The sequence below is a fragment of the Chenopodium album genome, chromosome 19 (genome assembly GCF_948465745.1).
Source record: "Chenopodium album chromosome 19, dcCheAlbu1.1, whole genome shotgun sequence".
Classification (NCBI taxonomy): Eukaryota; Viridiplantae; Streptophyta; class Magnoliopsida; order Caryophyllales; family Amaranthaceae; genus Chenopodium; species Chenopodium album.
The window spans coordinates 467,235-481,204 of NC_137852.1; the positions used below are offsets into that span (position 1 = coordinate 467,235).

The following is a 13,970-nucleotide window of genomic DNA, read 5'->3' on the forward strand; positions in this document are numbered from 1 at the left end:
TCTTTACAAAAATATTTAAATACTTGTATTAATACCACGTTAAAGAGTTGTTTAGTACTTTAGTCGAATGAGTATATTAAAATTATGTTGAATGACTGATTTTAAAAACGTTCGGTAATTAGCGACCGTTTTTATAATCATTTGCTAACATTCATTTTATCGACTAATTTGATGCCCGTCATTTTAATTTTTCAAAGACATAATTGATGTATCCTTTTTATTTTTTACAATTAATCAAAGAAGTATGTATAAATTATATAGGTTTTTTTTTTCTTCCTAATTTAGTAATTATTCTTGTCCAGTATATTCTTAAGATTATATATTCTTAAAAAAAATTCACAAAGGTTGCATTTTCAAAATAATTATATGGTAATGTTGCCAAAACGCATACCTATAATAGTTGTGAACCCATCTATAGAATGTAAAAGATCTTTAATTATTTTATATAGTTAATTATGACAATTATTATTGTATATAATAATTTCCTTAAATATAAAAGTTTTATAAAAGGATTGTTTTTTAAAAAAAAAAAAAACAAAAATACTAAGGACACACCAGAAATTGACACGTGTCATTACTGGTGTGTCTTTTAGTATATAGTTATTGATATAACAAAAAATATTATAAACGACGTATGGTTTGGCTTTGTTTTTATACCGTGGACTCAATTCTCGTGAGAGTTTCTTTGGGTCAAACCGTCAAATGATGCAAAAAAACAAGGGACAAAAGATGAATACACCATACAAGACGAACACAAATGTTATTTTAAAGGCACATAGACAATTATAAATAAACATTGTTATAAAACACACTTAAATAATTTTTTTTTTTTTTTTGATGAATATAAAACACACTTAAATATAATCAAATGGAAAATGCTAAAACAGAAAAGATTGATAATAACTAAGCATTAGTCGCATTGTGATTTTATTATATAATGTTAGCCATAGTAAATGTTTATATGTAACCCATTTTTCGTGATTATGATTATATCACTTCACATAATTGTCAATTCGAATGTCCGGATCGAATTTGATGAAGTAGAATTAGGTCAGATTGTGTCTACTAAGTTATCGTGCTCAAACAAGTCGATACCTAATTAGGGGGTGTTTGGTTCGCAAAATATAGGTATGAGGTATGGGTTTAGAATGACTAAAACCCATACCAGATGTTTGGTTGTCAAAAATGTGAATTTTAAACCCATATCTCAAGCCCATAAGGTATGGGGTTTAAAAATCTTGGGGGGAGGTGGGTTTGACTCATTCCATTTCCTTAGGTATTAAATACATGGTACTAAGGGGATGAGATTCCATTTCAGGATTGAACCAAGCACACGGTATTAAGTATCGAGTTCTAACCCGATACCACCTTAACCCCATTCATAATTCCAAACCCATACCACTTTGCAAACCAAATGCCCCTTAAAAATTTCAGTCAATACCTAATTAAAATACTTCGAATCGGGTCAGTCGGATTAGTTGTTGACGGACTCTACGGTGTTACTTTCACCAAATTATTGCATTTTACTGCTCCCTTTAACCCTCTTCCCAACAATTCGACAACATTCATATTGCAGAAAACATACCCAAAAACACTTAACCATTTCCGATCCACCTTCAAACACTTGATTCTCTCTCCTACAATCTCAATCCTCCACCTTCAAACTCCCCAGAAATGGAACCAGATGTAAGCATTGAATCAATGTGCACGATCCGAATAGCAGTGCTTCCAATCGGCCAAATCTCACCATCCCTTTTCAGAGAATACGCTTCTCTCTTAACCCTTCACTCAAAAATCGATCTTTCATCAATCAGTTCGTTCTACACTGAACACCAGAAATCCCCTTTTACCCATCAACCATGGGATTCTGGGTGTCTTCGTTTTAAGTTCATTCTTGGTGGGTCACCTCCTAGCCCTTGGGAAGATTTTCAATCCAATCGTAAAATCCTTTCTGTAATTGGGATCTTTCATTGCCCTTCTTCCCCTGATCTTGATTCAGTCAATGATCAGTTTAACATTGTTTGTAAGGGGTATAATTCTTCTTTGTCTCAGAAGTGCTTTGGGTTTTGCCCTAGTGATGAGCAGGTATTTAATCTATTTAACTTTCAATGTGATTCTTAATGGCATTATCATGCATAGTGCTGCAAAGGTAGTGATGTAAACGGGATTTGATCCAAGGTCCCGAGTATTGTCCCTAAACATTTTAACCAATTAAGCTAGTTGACACTTAGTGTCATTTGTGGGTGATTTGGAGAAATATGTCATATTGTGTGTGTGTGTGTGGGTGGATGAGGAGTTGATAATGTGGTATACCTGTAATTATTATGTGATTTCTGCATTTGGGAAATTGTTGATTTTATGGTTACTTTGGATATGGATATGAACCTTATTTTAATGCAATCTCCTATTATATATAAATCCAGGTAATATTACTATAATTGTTGATGTAATTGCCCATTTAGTTGTTGATTTTTATGGTAAGTTAGATTTTGGGCTCATGTTGGCAGATCTTATGTTTTATGAAATGCATCATTTCATCTAGTTGCCTTATATGTTAACCTTGGTTTATTTGTTATTTGATCAATATATTTGCTTGCTAGATTACGTGCAGTTTGTTAACCTTGGTTCAAATTGGACTTCTTTTTTCGTAAACCGGAATTTTTTGTTTTAAGCAATTCTAGCCTTAGTACTCTTAACAGGGTTGAGACTATGAGTTATTGAGCTGCAAGTCTGTAACATTGCTCTGTCTGTTTCAAAAATCCCAATGCTTTTAGTATTGATTGTCAGTATTATGATTGGACTTGGACAATTATTTGTTATTTAGTGTTCCAAATCTCTTACAAGTTTATCCATGATTTTTTGTATGAGGCAGGGTTTGATATGATTGAGAATTTGGACCCACACATACCTGTTGGTTTTCTTAGTTCTCTAGAATGCTATAGGAAATGTTAAAGATGAACGGGGGATTGGGGGGGGGGGGGGGGGAATTGGCAATGCACCCTTTGCCACAACAAAATGCAGTGGCATTGGCCTGTGGGTAATAGGATGGTGCCATGGTGGGGGTTTCATTGTTAGTTTGTTACACATGTGGGATTGCGTTTGTTTCTTTTAGCATTTTTGTCAAAAGCAAAGAAGCTATTCTTGTTAGTCCCCAATTCTGAACTCTAAAGGCAATTGATTTACCTGCTACTAGTTAACCTTTTTTTAGGAATAGGGATATTGATTCAGTGATTATAAGCTGAAACATTGTCTACCATAGTTGTAATATTGTCTACTGTGGTCTCTTTTAATTTTGTGGAAATGGACAACATTTGGTTGTTTGTATATTATGTTACGGAGGACAGAGTTAGAGCCTTGCATTAGATAAAGATAACAGTGAGCTTGAATTTCTTATAAGATTGAATTTTGGTTTTTATATATGTTCATGAAAGGGATGGAGGAGGAAATTTTTTGTGGATGACTATACGGAATAATCACTTTTGGTTCATGTAGCCGACCCCACTTATGGGATTAAGCCTTTGATTGATTGATACCTATTCATGTAGAGGCGGAATCCAGAATGTTATTAGTTTGATAGGTTCAGTTAGTTTATTTGCCATGTACTTATGTTTGACACGCCTGCTTTTGTTGGTTCAATATTTAAGCTTTCTCGATTACATGGACATTTATAGTGTAGAGTCTACTTGTGCCTTGAAGTTGTATTTGTTGTACAAGTAACTCACTGTTTCACTGAACTCCAAAAATCACCAGATTTGAACCTTTAATTCGGGGTCATCAGTACATTTAGCAGCTCTGCACATTTTAAAGGTTTTACTGTGTTACAGTGGAATTTTCTGAATATCTTTTATGGAGACAAAAGGTCAAAAGCTATGAGGGGTTATACAATTATCAACTGGTCTTGCGACACATTTAAAGTGTGAAACTAGCTGTCCAGTTGTCCTATTAAATTCCATGTGTCTTGCTTCCTTTGATCCTTTCTTTTTGTTCTCTTTACTTGTAGATGCTTGGTTTAATGGGACCTATATCTTCTCTTGCAGCTTAAAGATGGCAATAGAAGACAGGACAATTTGAACTTGTTTCCTCCTGCCGATAGACAGACTCTGGAGATGCATATGCACACAATGATGCAGGATATCGCTGCTTCATTGTTGATGGAATTCGAAAAATGGGTCCTCAAAGCGGAATCTGCTGGGACAATTGTCAAGACACCTTTGGATTCACAAGCCAGTCTCAGCTCAGAGGAGGTTTATGGTTTAGGTGTTTACATGGATTTAGATTTTAATTTTTCTTGCTCTGTAGCCTGGTTGCCCCTTCCCAGTGATTGTATCTGACATGTATGATGGAAGCAGGTGATCAAGGCAAAAAAGCGGAGACTTGGCCGTGCACAAAAAACCATAGGAGATTACTGTCTTTTAGCCGGTTCACCTGTTGATGCCAATGCCCACTACAATACTGCTTTAGAACTTGCCAGATTGACAGGGGACTTTTTCTGGTATGCGGGGGCGCTTGAAGGCAGTGTTTGTGCATTAATGGTAACCGTTGGGCCCACTAGCTGTCTCATTATTTGTCAATTATGTTATATTATATGGAGTATTATTTTAGTCTATTTTGAGTATATCTGTTTAGCAAAAGTTAGTCTGTTCTAATGAGAATGGAATTGACTTGAAATCACTTAAATTGCACATGTTTATCATCAAGTAGATGGAATATCACTTTATCAGCCTGTAGTTTGTATTGTGAATCTTCATTTCCTATCTAGGGAGTATCTTTTTTACTCCTACTTGATTTCTGTGCATAGTCTCTTCCCTTTCTGTTTGAAGAAAGGGATTATAGCCCTTCGTATATTGGTTACGTCTGCAATAAGGTTATCATTTAGTTTGTACAAATCTAAGCTGGTATACTCTATAATTACACCGGTATAGTCCGTTGGCCATCTTATTTTTCTGTGATCCAGCTTTTGATTGTTCGCTTTTTTTTTTTCCTTTTCTTTTTTTGGTGAATAGATGGATCGTATAGGCCAGAGGGATCCAGTTTTGGAGGATGAAGTGAAGTACCGGTATAACAGTGTTATTGTACACTATAGGAAGTCATTTATACAGGACAATTCACAGAGGTACAGTCTACTCTATACTTGCTTTGTGTGTATGTTATGATTGTTATCTTTAAGGATAGTTGGAACATAATCACCCATAAGCGGGCTTTTAATGAGATGCTCATCATTTGCGGTAGAAATCAATCAAATTATATGAAATCACCCTTAACACTTAGTTTGCATACAGAGCATCACCTTGTCATTGTTTCTGCTGGTAAACATCAAATATGTGTGTGAAATTATGTTTATAATTTAAAGCCATTTCTCCAATTGCTCCTATATATTCCCCTAGCAAAGAAGCAATTAAAATGGGTGAATTTGGTAAAAGGGGAAGAGGTAAATTAATCTAAAAAGATAATTGACAGATTTTCTAAAGATTTTAATGTGAGCACAATTTTGGTACTCCCTCCGTCCCTTAATACAAAGCCTCTTTTGGTTTTTGCGTGGGAATTAAGAAAGTCATAAATTCTATAAAACTAATGATTAAAAGTACATAATATGTGCATGTGGGGTTAGAGAGAGATTGAGAGAAAGAAAAAGTAGTTGGGAATAATTGAAGAGATAGAGAGAGAAAGTGTTGAAAATTGATGTTAAAAGTATAAAAAAAGTAAATGAAAAAGATGACAACTCATAAAAAGAGGATAATAATGTCAAAAAATACAACCTTTAAATAGAAAGAGACATTGTATTTTGGTTTACCCAAAATGGAAATGAGGCTTTGTATTAAGGGATGGAGGGAGTACTAAAGAGTGTGTTTTATGTAATATCTGCACCGATGAGGGCAATATTTTTATTCTCACTTTGGGGTAATAATTCTATCTTTAAGTCATTTAGAAAGTTGGCCACTTTGTAATGGATTTTGGATGTGAGCATGGGGGGCTATTGGGAGTTTTAGACAAATATCATTTTCATTAGTCAAAACTGGAGATCTAATCAGACTTGAACGAATAATTCAGCTGACAGAATTCATACCTTTATTTAAGGTGAAGAGAACATAGCCTCAGTTCACTTGAATTTTACTTATTTGGTATGATCAGAATTGGTCTTTTTGTGATCTATGATCTAATTTGAGTGTATTTTTCTTCTGATTGAAGATGATCCAAACTTATTACTTATTCTATGATCTAGTCATGTTAGATACTTAGATTAGATCAGACTAAAAATATTTGGATGTTTAGAATATATACATTGAAATGAATCTAACAAGATCTAACTTGATGATGCATTTCCTTAAATATTAGCGTAAAAATATGGTCAAAGTCCAGTCAAACAAGACATGATCATACCAAACCATTAAAATCCAAAACATAGAGAACTAGACCTCCAAAACAATTTATTCTAGGTGAAGAGAACTTATGCTAGTATGTGATGGAACAAAGTATTAACTTTTATGCCAAATTTCAATTTAACTTTCTTAAGCAAAGGACTTAGTTTACAAAAGTCTGTGTCGCAAAGCACAAAGGGTCCTTGGAAGTGTGCACATCCCTGCACCTATTGTAGCCTTTTAGGTTGCTGCACCTTGTTTTTCAAAGAAGCAATTAGGCCTGGAGCTCAGTGCCTCCTCAGGCACTTTGTATAAAGCTAAGAGTCTAAGACTGAGGGTGGGGGAAGTTGGTAGTTCAACTTTCTTTTTATTTTTTAAATTTTTTTTTAATGGCTTTGGTTATAAGGAGAATGATGGAATGTTCATGGGCTCACAAGAATGAATTGATGGCAAAATTTCCACAAGGGTTCATATTATTTATTAGAGTTCATAGTTTCAAAAAAATTGTTTGTACTATATTCTCGCACATTTCAGCCTTTGATGTATAACCTTTGAAAATGGAAAAAAAAAAAAAAACCCTTTGACGTGTTAGCCTGACCATACAGTCTCCTTGTTTTCTTGCAGAGTGTCACCTGTGAGCTTTGAACTTGAGGCTACTTTGAGGCTGGCCCGATTCCTTTGCAGGTGATTGATTACTTTATGGGATATTTTTTCCTAATTATCTTGCTTACCTTCTTGATATTATTTGTTTGTGAAAATTCCGAATGGTCTGAGGTTGAAAATTCTGATTAGTGAGTAAATATTCTCTGTTTTATTTGTTGTTGCATAATGGAATCTAGAAGTATGCAATAGTGCCAGTGATGTCGTTTGTTCCTTTTGATGGTTGTATTTTAAAAAAAATCTATCTCAGTAGTTGGAATGCTACCTGCAGTTTTTAGAGTAGTACTAGACAGACACAGTTGTTTATATCTTAAAGTTGATTTCAATTACTCTGCTCTAAATGTTGATTCTGTTATTATAGAGTATGTATAATTATAATGTTTTTAGTATAGTTGCCATGGATGGCTACCCGCTACATCTTGGCCTTGTGATGCAAGTGGTATAGAAGTTAAATTTTACTCCGTAATGTATTTTGAGCCATCATGGGCTGTACCTGATAGGCTGATATGGTTAAAGCTGTTGGTCTAAACATTTTCTATTCTGAACAACTGGTTGATCTTTATACCTGCTTTTCCTTACCTGATGATGGTTTGGATTTTATAGTCTAAGATTGGAAGGTGTATTCTGCTTCTTCCCTCACGATTTTCTAATCTTGGTCCTTGCAAATTATTTCATTTTGTCAGGAGGGAACAAGCTAAAGACGTAGTAGAACTACTGACAAATGCAGCGGATGGCGCAAAATCATTGATTGATGCCACTGATCGATTAGTACTATATGTTGAGATAGCTCGACTTTATGCAAGGCTTGGGTATGAGAGAAAAGCTGCCTTCTTCTCAAGGTTGGTAGCACAGCTGTATCTGCAACAGGATAATAGATTTGCTGCTATAAGTGCCTTGCAAGTGTTGGCTATATCAACAAAAGCCTATCGTGTTGAAAGCAAAGCATCTAGGGCCAGAGATTCGCTTCCTGTGAGTAACTAATGGCATATATTAAAGTTTGATATTTGCAAAGCTTGTTCTGAAACTAGTATCTTGTATTGAAACTATTGTTTTGAAAACGAACAATAGTATCTCTTATTCAGTTTTTTTCACCTTCCTCTGTATGATCAAAATCTTGATCAACACTTCCAAATTGTCTTCTTGCTCTACTGTTATTGTGCATTCACAGTTAAGGAGTTCAAGAAGACAATTATGGAGTGCAGGTAAGCATGGCTTCATTTTTGTTGAAAGAGTTAATGAAGGAATAAACTGACTTCAGCTGCTGCTTATTTTCCAGTTCTTCTTAGGTGATTGGCTGATTGCTTTTAGTTTGAATGTAATATCTTAGTCTGATTGAGTCCTGTGACATCCCATGACAGAATGTATGTAATGAAAATTGTACTCCCTCCGTTTTTAAATACTTGCTCCATTTCTCCATGCGCGGAGTTTTAGGAGAAATTGGAGAAAGTAATAAAATATGGAGATAGTGGGGTAGTTGAGATAATAAAAAATTGTAAAAAGCAAAAGTAGTGGAAGAATAGGAGGAGAGAGAGTATTATGTTGGGTCCACCAAGTGAGAAATAAATTAAATATTGTAAAAGCTTTCCAAAAAAGGAAATGGAGCAAGTATTTAAAAACGGCCGGAAAAGGAAAGTGGAGCAAGTATTTTAAAACGGAGGGAGTAGTTTACTTTTAGGCTAGAAGCTGCGGAACTTTGTTTAGTACTGTTCTTGTGACTTTGTTAAGAAAAATATCTTAATTTATTTGCTGCCTTATAACTCTTTTTTTTTTTTTTTTTTTTTTTTTTTTTTCTGCAAGAAGTTGAGATGTTAAAATTGTCCTTTTTACTTTCTTTCAACCGTCTATTTGTTGATGATAGGAAAATGGATCAAGTCCTGTGGATGGTGGAAAGATGAATCTCAATTCTATAGTTTCACTATTCGAGTCCCAGTGGAGCACTCTACAGATGGTTGTGCTTAGAGAAATTCTTCAATCTGCTGTGCGAGCTGGTGATCCTCTTGCTGCATGGAGTGCGGCTGCACGACTGTTGAGAAGTTACTACCCTCTTATTACACCAGCTGGTCAAGATGGTCTTGCTACTGCTCTAACCAACTCAGCAGCTAGGCTTCCTTCAGGGACTCGCTCTGCTGACCCTGCTTTGCCTTTCATTAGGTAAATTCTGGCCCTAAGTATCTTTTTCATCTTGTTTATGCATGGCAGTTTTGGCATCTTCAGATTCCTGTGAAACTTGATAATTAGCCCAGCCTGCAGAAGTGGTGCTATATGTGTTCTTAATCTGCAAAGTGATTTCAGTATCGATGCCATGCTCAAAAATTAAGAAAATAAGCCTTGACATTAATAGGGATGTTACAACAAGATTATTCATTGTATATGTATTCTGAATCAATCTGTGTGATACCGTGTCCGTGTAGTTTCTTGTTATTTTGTAAAATATTGAATTGCTTTTATAAAAATAGTAACTACAACCATGGCAATCTCAGAAACCTATCATGTTATTTAAAATTTCTATGCTTATTTTTCTGTATTCTTTTATTTGCTTCATGTTTTAGCTGTTGAAGGACTGTTAAATATTAAGTCAACTTAAGTTTCTCTATAGCTTTTTATGCTATTGTTACATTTTATGCTTTCTTTATGTTTATCTCTATACTAATTTCCACAAAATTGTTCAAGTACTTTTGCATCACCTGCCCCCGTGTTTCAGTTGCAGAACCTTTATTGAACATATATCTAGTATCTTAAGTAGGAATAGGCTACATGTTTTAGCTTAAGTTGGACGTGTTGATAATTTGTTGTTCTCATTTATCTCGATGCTCTGAATCTGCCGTCTACCTGTAAGGTGGAGGTTAGTGAAGAACTATTGCTCCTAAATCCGGTGTAAAGTTGACGGGATCAATCAATGTAATGATAGTATTCTAAAAGCTATTTTGAATGCACTAGATAATCTTAAAATTTAAACCTTGCAGTGACAGCTTACACTTTTGCTACCTATCATCAGGTATAAGTTTGGTTTATGTGTATGTGTTTGTTTAAATGCAGATTACATTCTTTTCCAATCAGTCCATCTCAGATGGATATTGTGAAGCGCACTTCTGGAAGAGAAGATTGGTGGGCGGGTGCTGCTCCTTCAGGACCTTTTATTTACACCCCATTTAGCAAAGGGGACACTAATATTAACAATAAGCAAGAGCTGGTTTGGGTTGTTGGTGAACCAGTTCAGGTGCTTGTTGAATTGGCCAACCCATGTGGTTTTGATTTGGTTGTCAATAGTATATATCTCTCAGTTCCTACTGGAAACTTTGATGCTTTTCCCATCAGTGTGACCCTTTCCTCTAATTCATCAAAAGTTATTGCATTATCTGGAATTCCTACATCTGTGGGACCCATAACAGTTCCCGGATGCATTGTTCATTGCTTTGGAGTTATCACTGAACATCTTTTTAGGGACGTTGATAACCTGCTGCTTGGTGCTGCACAAGGGCTTGTTTTGTCTGATCCTTTCCGTAGCAGTGGCTCCCCAACTTTGAGGAATGTATCAGTCCCAAATGTTTCCGTGGTTTCACCTCTGCCATTGCTTGTCTCGCATGTTGTAGGTGGTGATGGCGCTGTCATTCTATATGAAGGTGAAATTCGTGATGTGTGTATAAGCCTGGCCAATGCAGGAACAGTTCCAGTTGAGCAAGCACATATATCATTGTCTGGGAAAAACCAAGATGCTGTCATTTCAATTGCATATGAAAATTTAAAATCTGCCCTTCCACTTAAACCAGGTGCAGAGATCACTTTACCAGTGACGATCAGAGCCTGGCAACATACCACTGTGGACTTTGATACTGCTGCAGGGAGGTCTGGGGGTTTGGGACGACAGTCTAAAGATGGGACCAGCCCAATGTTGATGATTCATTATGCAGGTATGTAGTTAGTCATGAGACATTGAGATTGGCATGGTTTTTGTCAGCATTTCTATTCTAAACTCAAGACTAGTTTCGACCCAAAAAAAAAAAAAAAATTCAAGACTAGTTACTACTTGGCACTAAACTCTGCCAGTATAATCTAAATATGTTCTCGTATGTAATTCTGTTAAGAAACAGCTATGAATTCATAGGTCAACTATTGCTGTAAACATAAATAAGATAATATAAAGGAGTTAATCTTCCCTTTCTCTCCTTTTGATCTCCTCTGCATCATTTTGCTCTCCTCTGCATCATTTTCAGATTTTGTTCTACCTTTTGGTCCAGAATAAAAAAAAATTCTTCACATTCATGATCAATAATTTTTTTTTTTTTTCATTTCCCTCTCTCCTAGAATAATATTGAATGTTTGTTTATAAACAATTTGCACAATATTCAATGTTGCTTGATCAATGATTAAACCTGCTCACCCTATTAACCAAGTTTGCTGTTGATTTTCTGATGAACTTCTGTTTAACTCCAGCAAATTCCCCTCCCCCTTTTTTTAAAAATTGTTTTAGCCAATGCAATCCTTCATGAATGACCTATGGTTCATGAAGATTGATACTTTAGCTTGTAGGTTCTTTTTATAGTAGAGACAAAATTCTGCTCTGCTGCTCTGCATGCTTTCTATTGCTTTACTATTTCTGTGTGGTACTGAGTGGTCGTCTTGGTGTTCAAGGTGCTGCTCACGTCTGCATTGTACGAGTATTACTTAGTTGCTGCACATTTACATACACTGTCATGATTCTCCTTTAAATTATCCATCTTAATTTTTTCCAAATAATTGGAACACCAGCTGCAAGCTCTTATTTGTTCCCCCCACTCCCCCTCCAAACTCCTTTCGTGTTTATGTTATAAAGATTCGATAATTAATCTATTTTCAAATGGATTTCTTTGCCAGGGCCCTTGGGATGTGACATGGAGTCTGCAGCAGACAATTCCGTTGTACCTCCTGGAAGACGCTTAGTTGTGCCATTGAATGTCTGTGTTTCACAGGGATTATGTTTTGTGAAGGCTCGCATGTTGTCTATGGAGATTCCTGCTCATGTTGGCAAAAACCTTCCTAAACCATCTATAGCAGACAATGATACTGAGCTATCTTCAGGTTCTAACAGAATTGAAAGATTGGTGAAAAAGGATCCATATAGGGGTACTTGGGGATTGCGGTTCCTTGAACTTGAGCTGTCTAATCCTACTGATGTTGTATTTGATATTAGTGTTTCTGTTCTGCTCGAAAATTCTAGTAATGAGGATAGTTCTACTGACCAAGAACCTGCTGAGTTTGGCTATCCAAAAACCACCATTGACAGGGATTCCTCTGCTAGAGTGCTGATACCACTGGAACATTTTAAGTTACCAGTTCTTGATGCTTCCTTTTTTATAAAGGAGCGTTTGGTTGATAGAACTTCTGGTGGTAGAAATTCAAGCTTTTCAGAGAAGAGTGCTAAAGCCGAGCTAAATGCTTGTATAAAGAACTTGATATCAAGGATTAAAGTCCGATGGGAATCTGGAAGGAACAACACTGGAGAACTGAATATCAAGGATGCAATGCGAGCTGCCCTTCAATCATCTGTTATGGATGTGCTGCTCCCTGATCCCTTGACTTTTGCCTTTCGGCTTGCTCGTGGTGGTTTAGGAGATGATCTACAGAGTTCTGCAACAGAGAGCTCGGTGTTAGCACATGACATGACTCCTATGGAAGTTCTGGTTCGTAATAATACCAAGGAATTAATCAAGATAAATCTCAGCATTACATGCAGAGACGTAGCTGGAGAGAACTGTCTTGAGGGTCCCAACGCTACTGTATTGTGGGCTGGTAAGTATAACTTTGGAGCATTTCTTTTTGGGTTTTTTTTTTTTTTTTTTTTTTTTTTTTTTTTTTTTTTTTTTTATGGTGGTAATTTTGGAGAGCAAAGAAGTACTAGTACAATTTAATTCGGTGAATTTGTCATTAACTGTTACGGAAAATAATTCATGCTAGTTTTCCTATTTCAACTTTACATCAAACTAGATGGTAGTTTGCTGAAAATGACCACTGTTAATTGTCTACTTAAAGATAGAAGCTCCTTGTATATGGTCTGGTGTAAGTTTGTAACATGCATTTCGTTCTAAATGAAATGCTAAACACAACTTAACCAAAAAAAAAAAAAAAGAAAGAAAGAAAGGCTAAACACAAGGGGTGAGCATGTGCCTGTTAGACCGATTACTGATTCTTATCATATTGCTGCTTTTGTTTAAGGTGTTCTCTCTGGAATTACTTTGGAAGTACCTCCACTTCAAGAAATTAAGCACCAATTTTCATTGTATTTCCTCGTACCTGGTGAATACACATTAGTTGCTGCCTCGGTAATCAATGATGCTAACGAGATCCTTAGGGCACGTGCAAGAAGCGATTCACCCACCGAACCAATCTTCTGTCGAGGACCTCCTGTTCACATCAATGTTTGTGGGGCGGCATGATGTGGTTTGCTGAAATTGATTGCCAATAATTAGGCAGAGATTAGCAGGTTACATTATCCATAGGAGTTGAATACAAATCCGGCTTTTTGCTCCATCTGTGTCCCGGCTGCAGAAATCATTTGAGTTTGTACCCCTTCTGCATAATTTTGCTGCTCTGGGGGTCGTTGAGTTGGAACTTTTGGTGATCAGCATATGGGCATATGGCTGGGTGTGAAAGCCTATTAGGTTGTATACATGTACCATTATGAATTTTTATGATTTCAATTCTGGGTTTTTTTTTTTTTTTTTTTTTTTTTTTTTTTTTTTTTTTTAATGGGGTAGTTCCTTTTAGAATTCTCTGGGCAAGTCTGATTATTATCTCATCTTTATTCATGGACCGCTACCAAATTTCTGAAAAAATTGATTGAGCATTTTTTTAATCGAAATGTTTCATTGAACAATATTTGAAATAATTATCAAAATTCAGGTACTTTTTTTTACTTTTTTTTTTTTTGACAAAAAAATGTACTTGCTACTCGAAGATGATAATTAATCATGATGCACA

The 13,970-nt window shown here is 35.8% G+C and overlaps 1 protein-coding gene across 1 annotated transcript; it reads left to right on the forward strand.

Annotated features, from left to right (window-relative positions):
* The first annotated feature begins 1,656 nt into the window (after positions 1 to 1,656).
* LOC145594800 (trafficking protein particle complex II-specific subunit 120 homolog) lies at positions 1,657 to 13,739 on the forward strand. Its single transcript, XM_081651132.1, has 10 exons — positions 1,657 to 2,085; positions 4,038 to 4,244; positions 4,350 to 4,532; positions 5,004 to 5,113; positions 6,981 to 7,040; positions 7,700 to 7,985; positions 8,875 to 9,167; positions 10,053 to 10,924; positions 11,868 to 12,782; positions 13,206 to 13,739. Exons 1-10 carry the CDS (start codon positions 1,675 to 1,677, stop codon positions 13,424 to 13,426), a joined length of 3,558 nt encoding a protein of 1,185 aa, XP_081507258.1. The 5' UTR covers positions 1,657 to 1,674; the 3' UTR covers positions 13,427 to 13,739.
* The last annotated feature ends 231 nt before the right edge of the window (positions 13,740 to 13,970 follow it).

Excerpts from the sequence above, each read along its gene's own strand:
- LOC145594800 (XM_081651132.1), top strand. The coding sequence starts at position 1,675 with ATGGAACCAGATGTAAGCATTGAATCAATGTGCACGATCCGAATAGCA. Across the intron at positions 4,533-5,003 it reads GCAGTGTTTGTGCATTAATG|ATGGATCGTATAGGCCAGAG; the intron begins GTAACCGTTGGG and ends TTTGGTGAATAG. Across the intron at positions 10,925-11,867 it reads GTTGATGATTCATTATGCAG|GGCCCTTGGGATGTGACATG; the intron begins GTATGTAGTTAG and ends TTTCTTTGCCAG.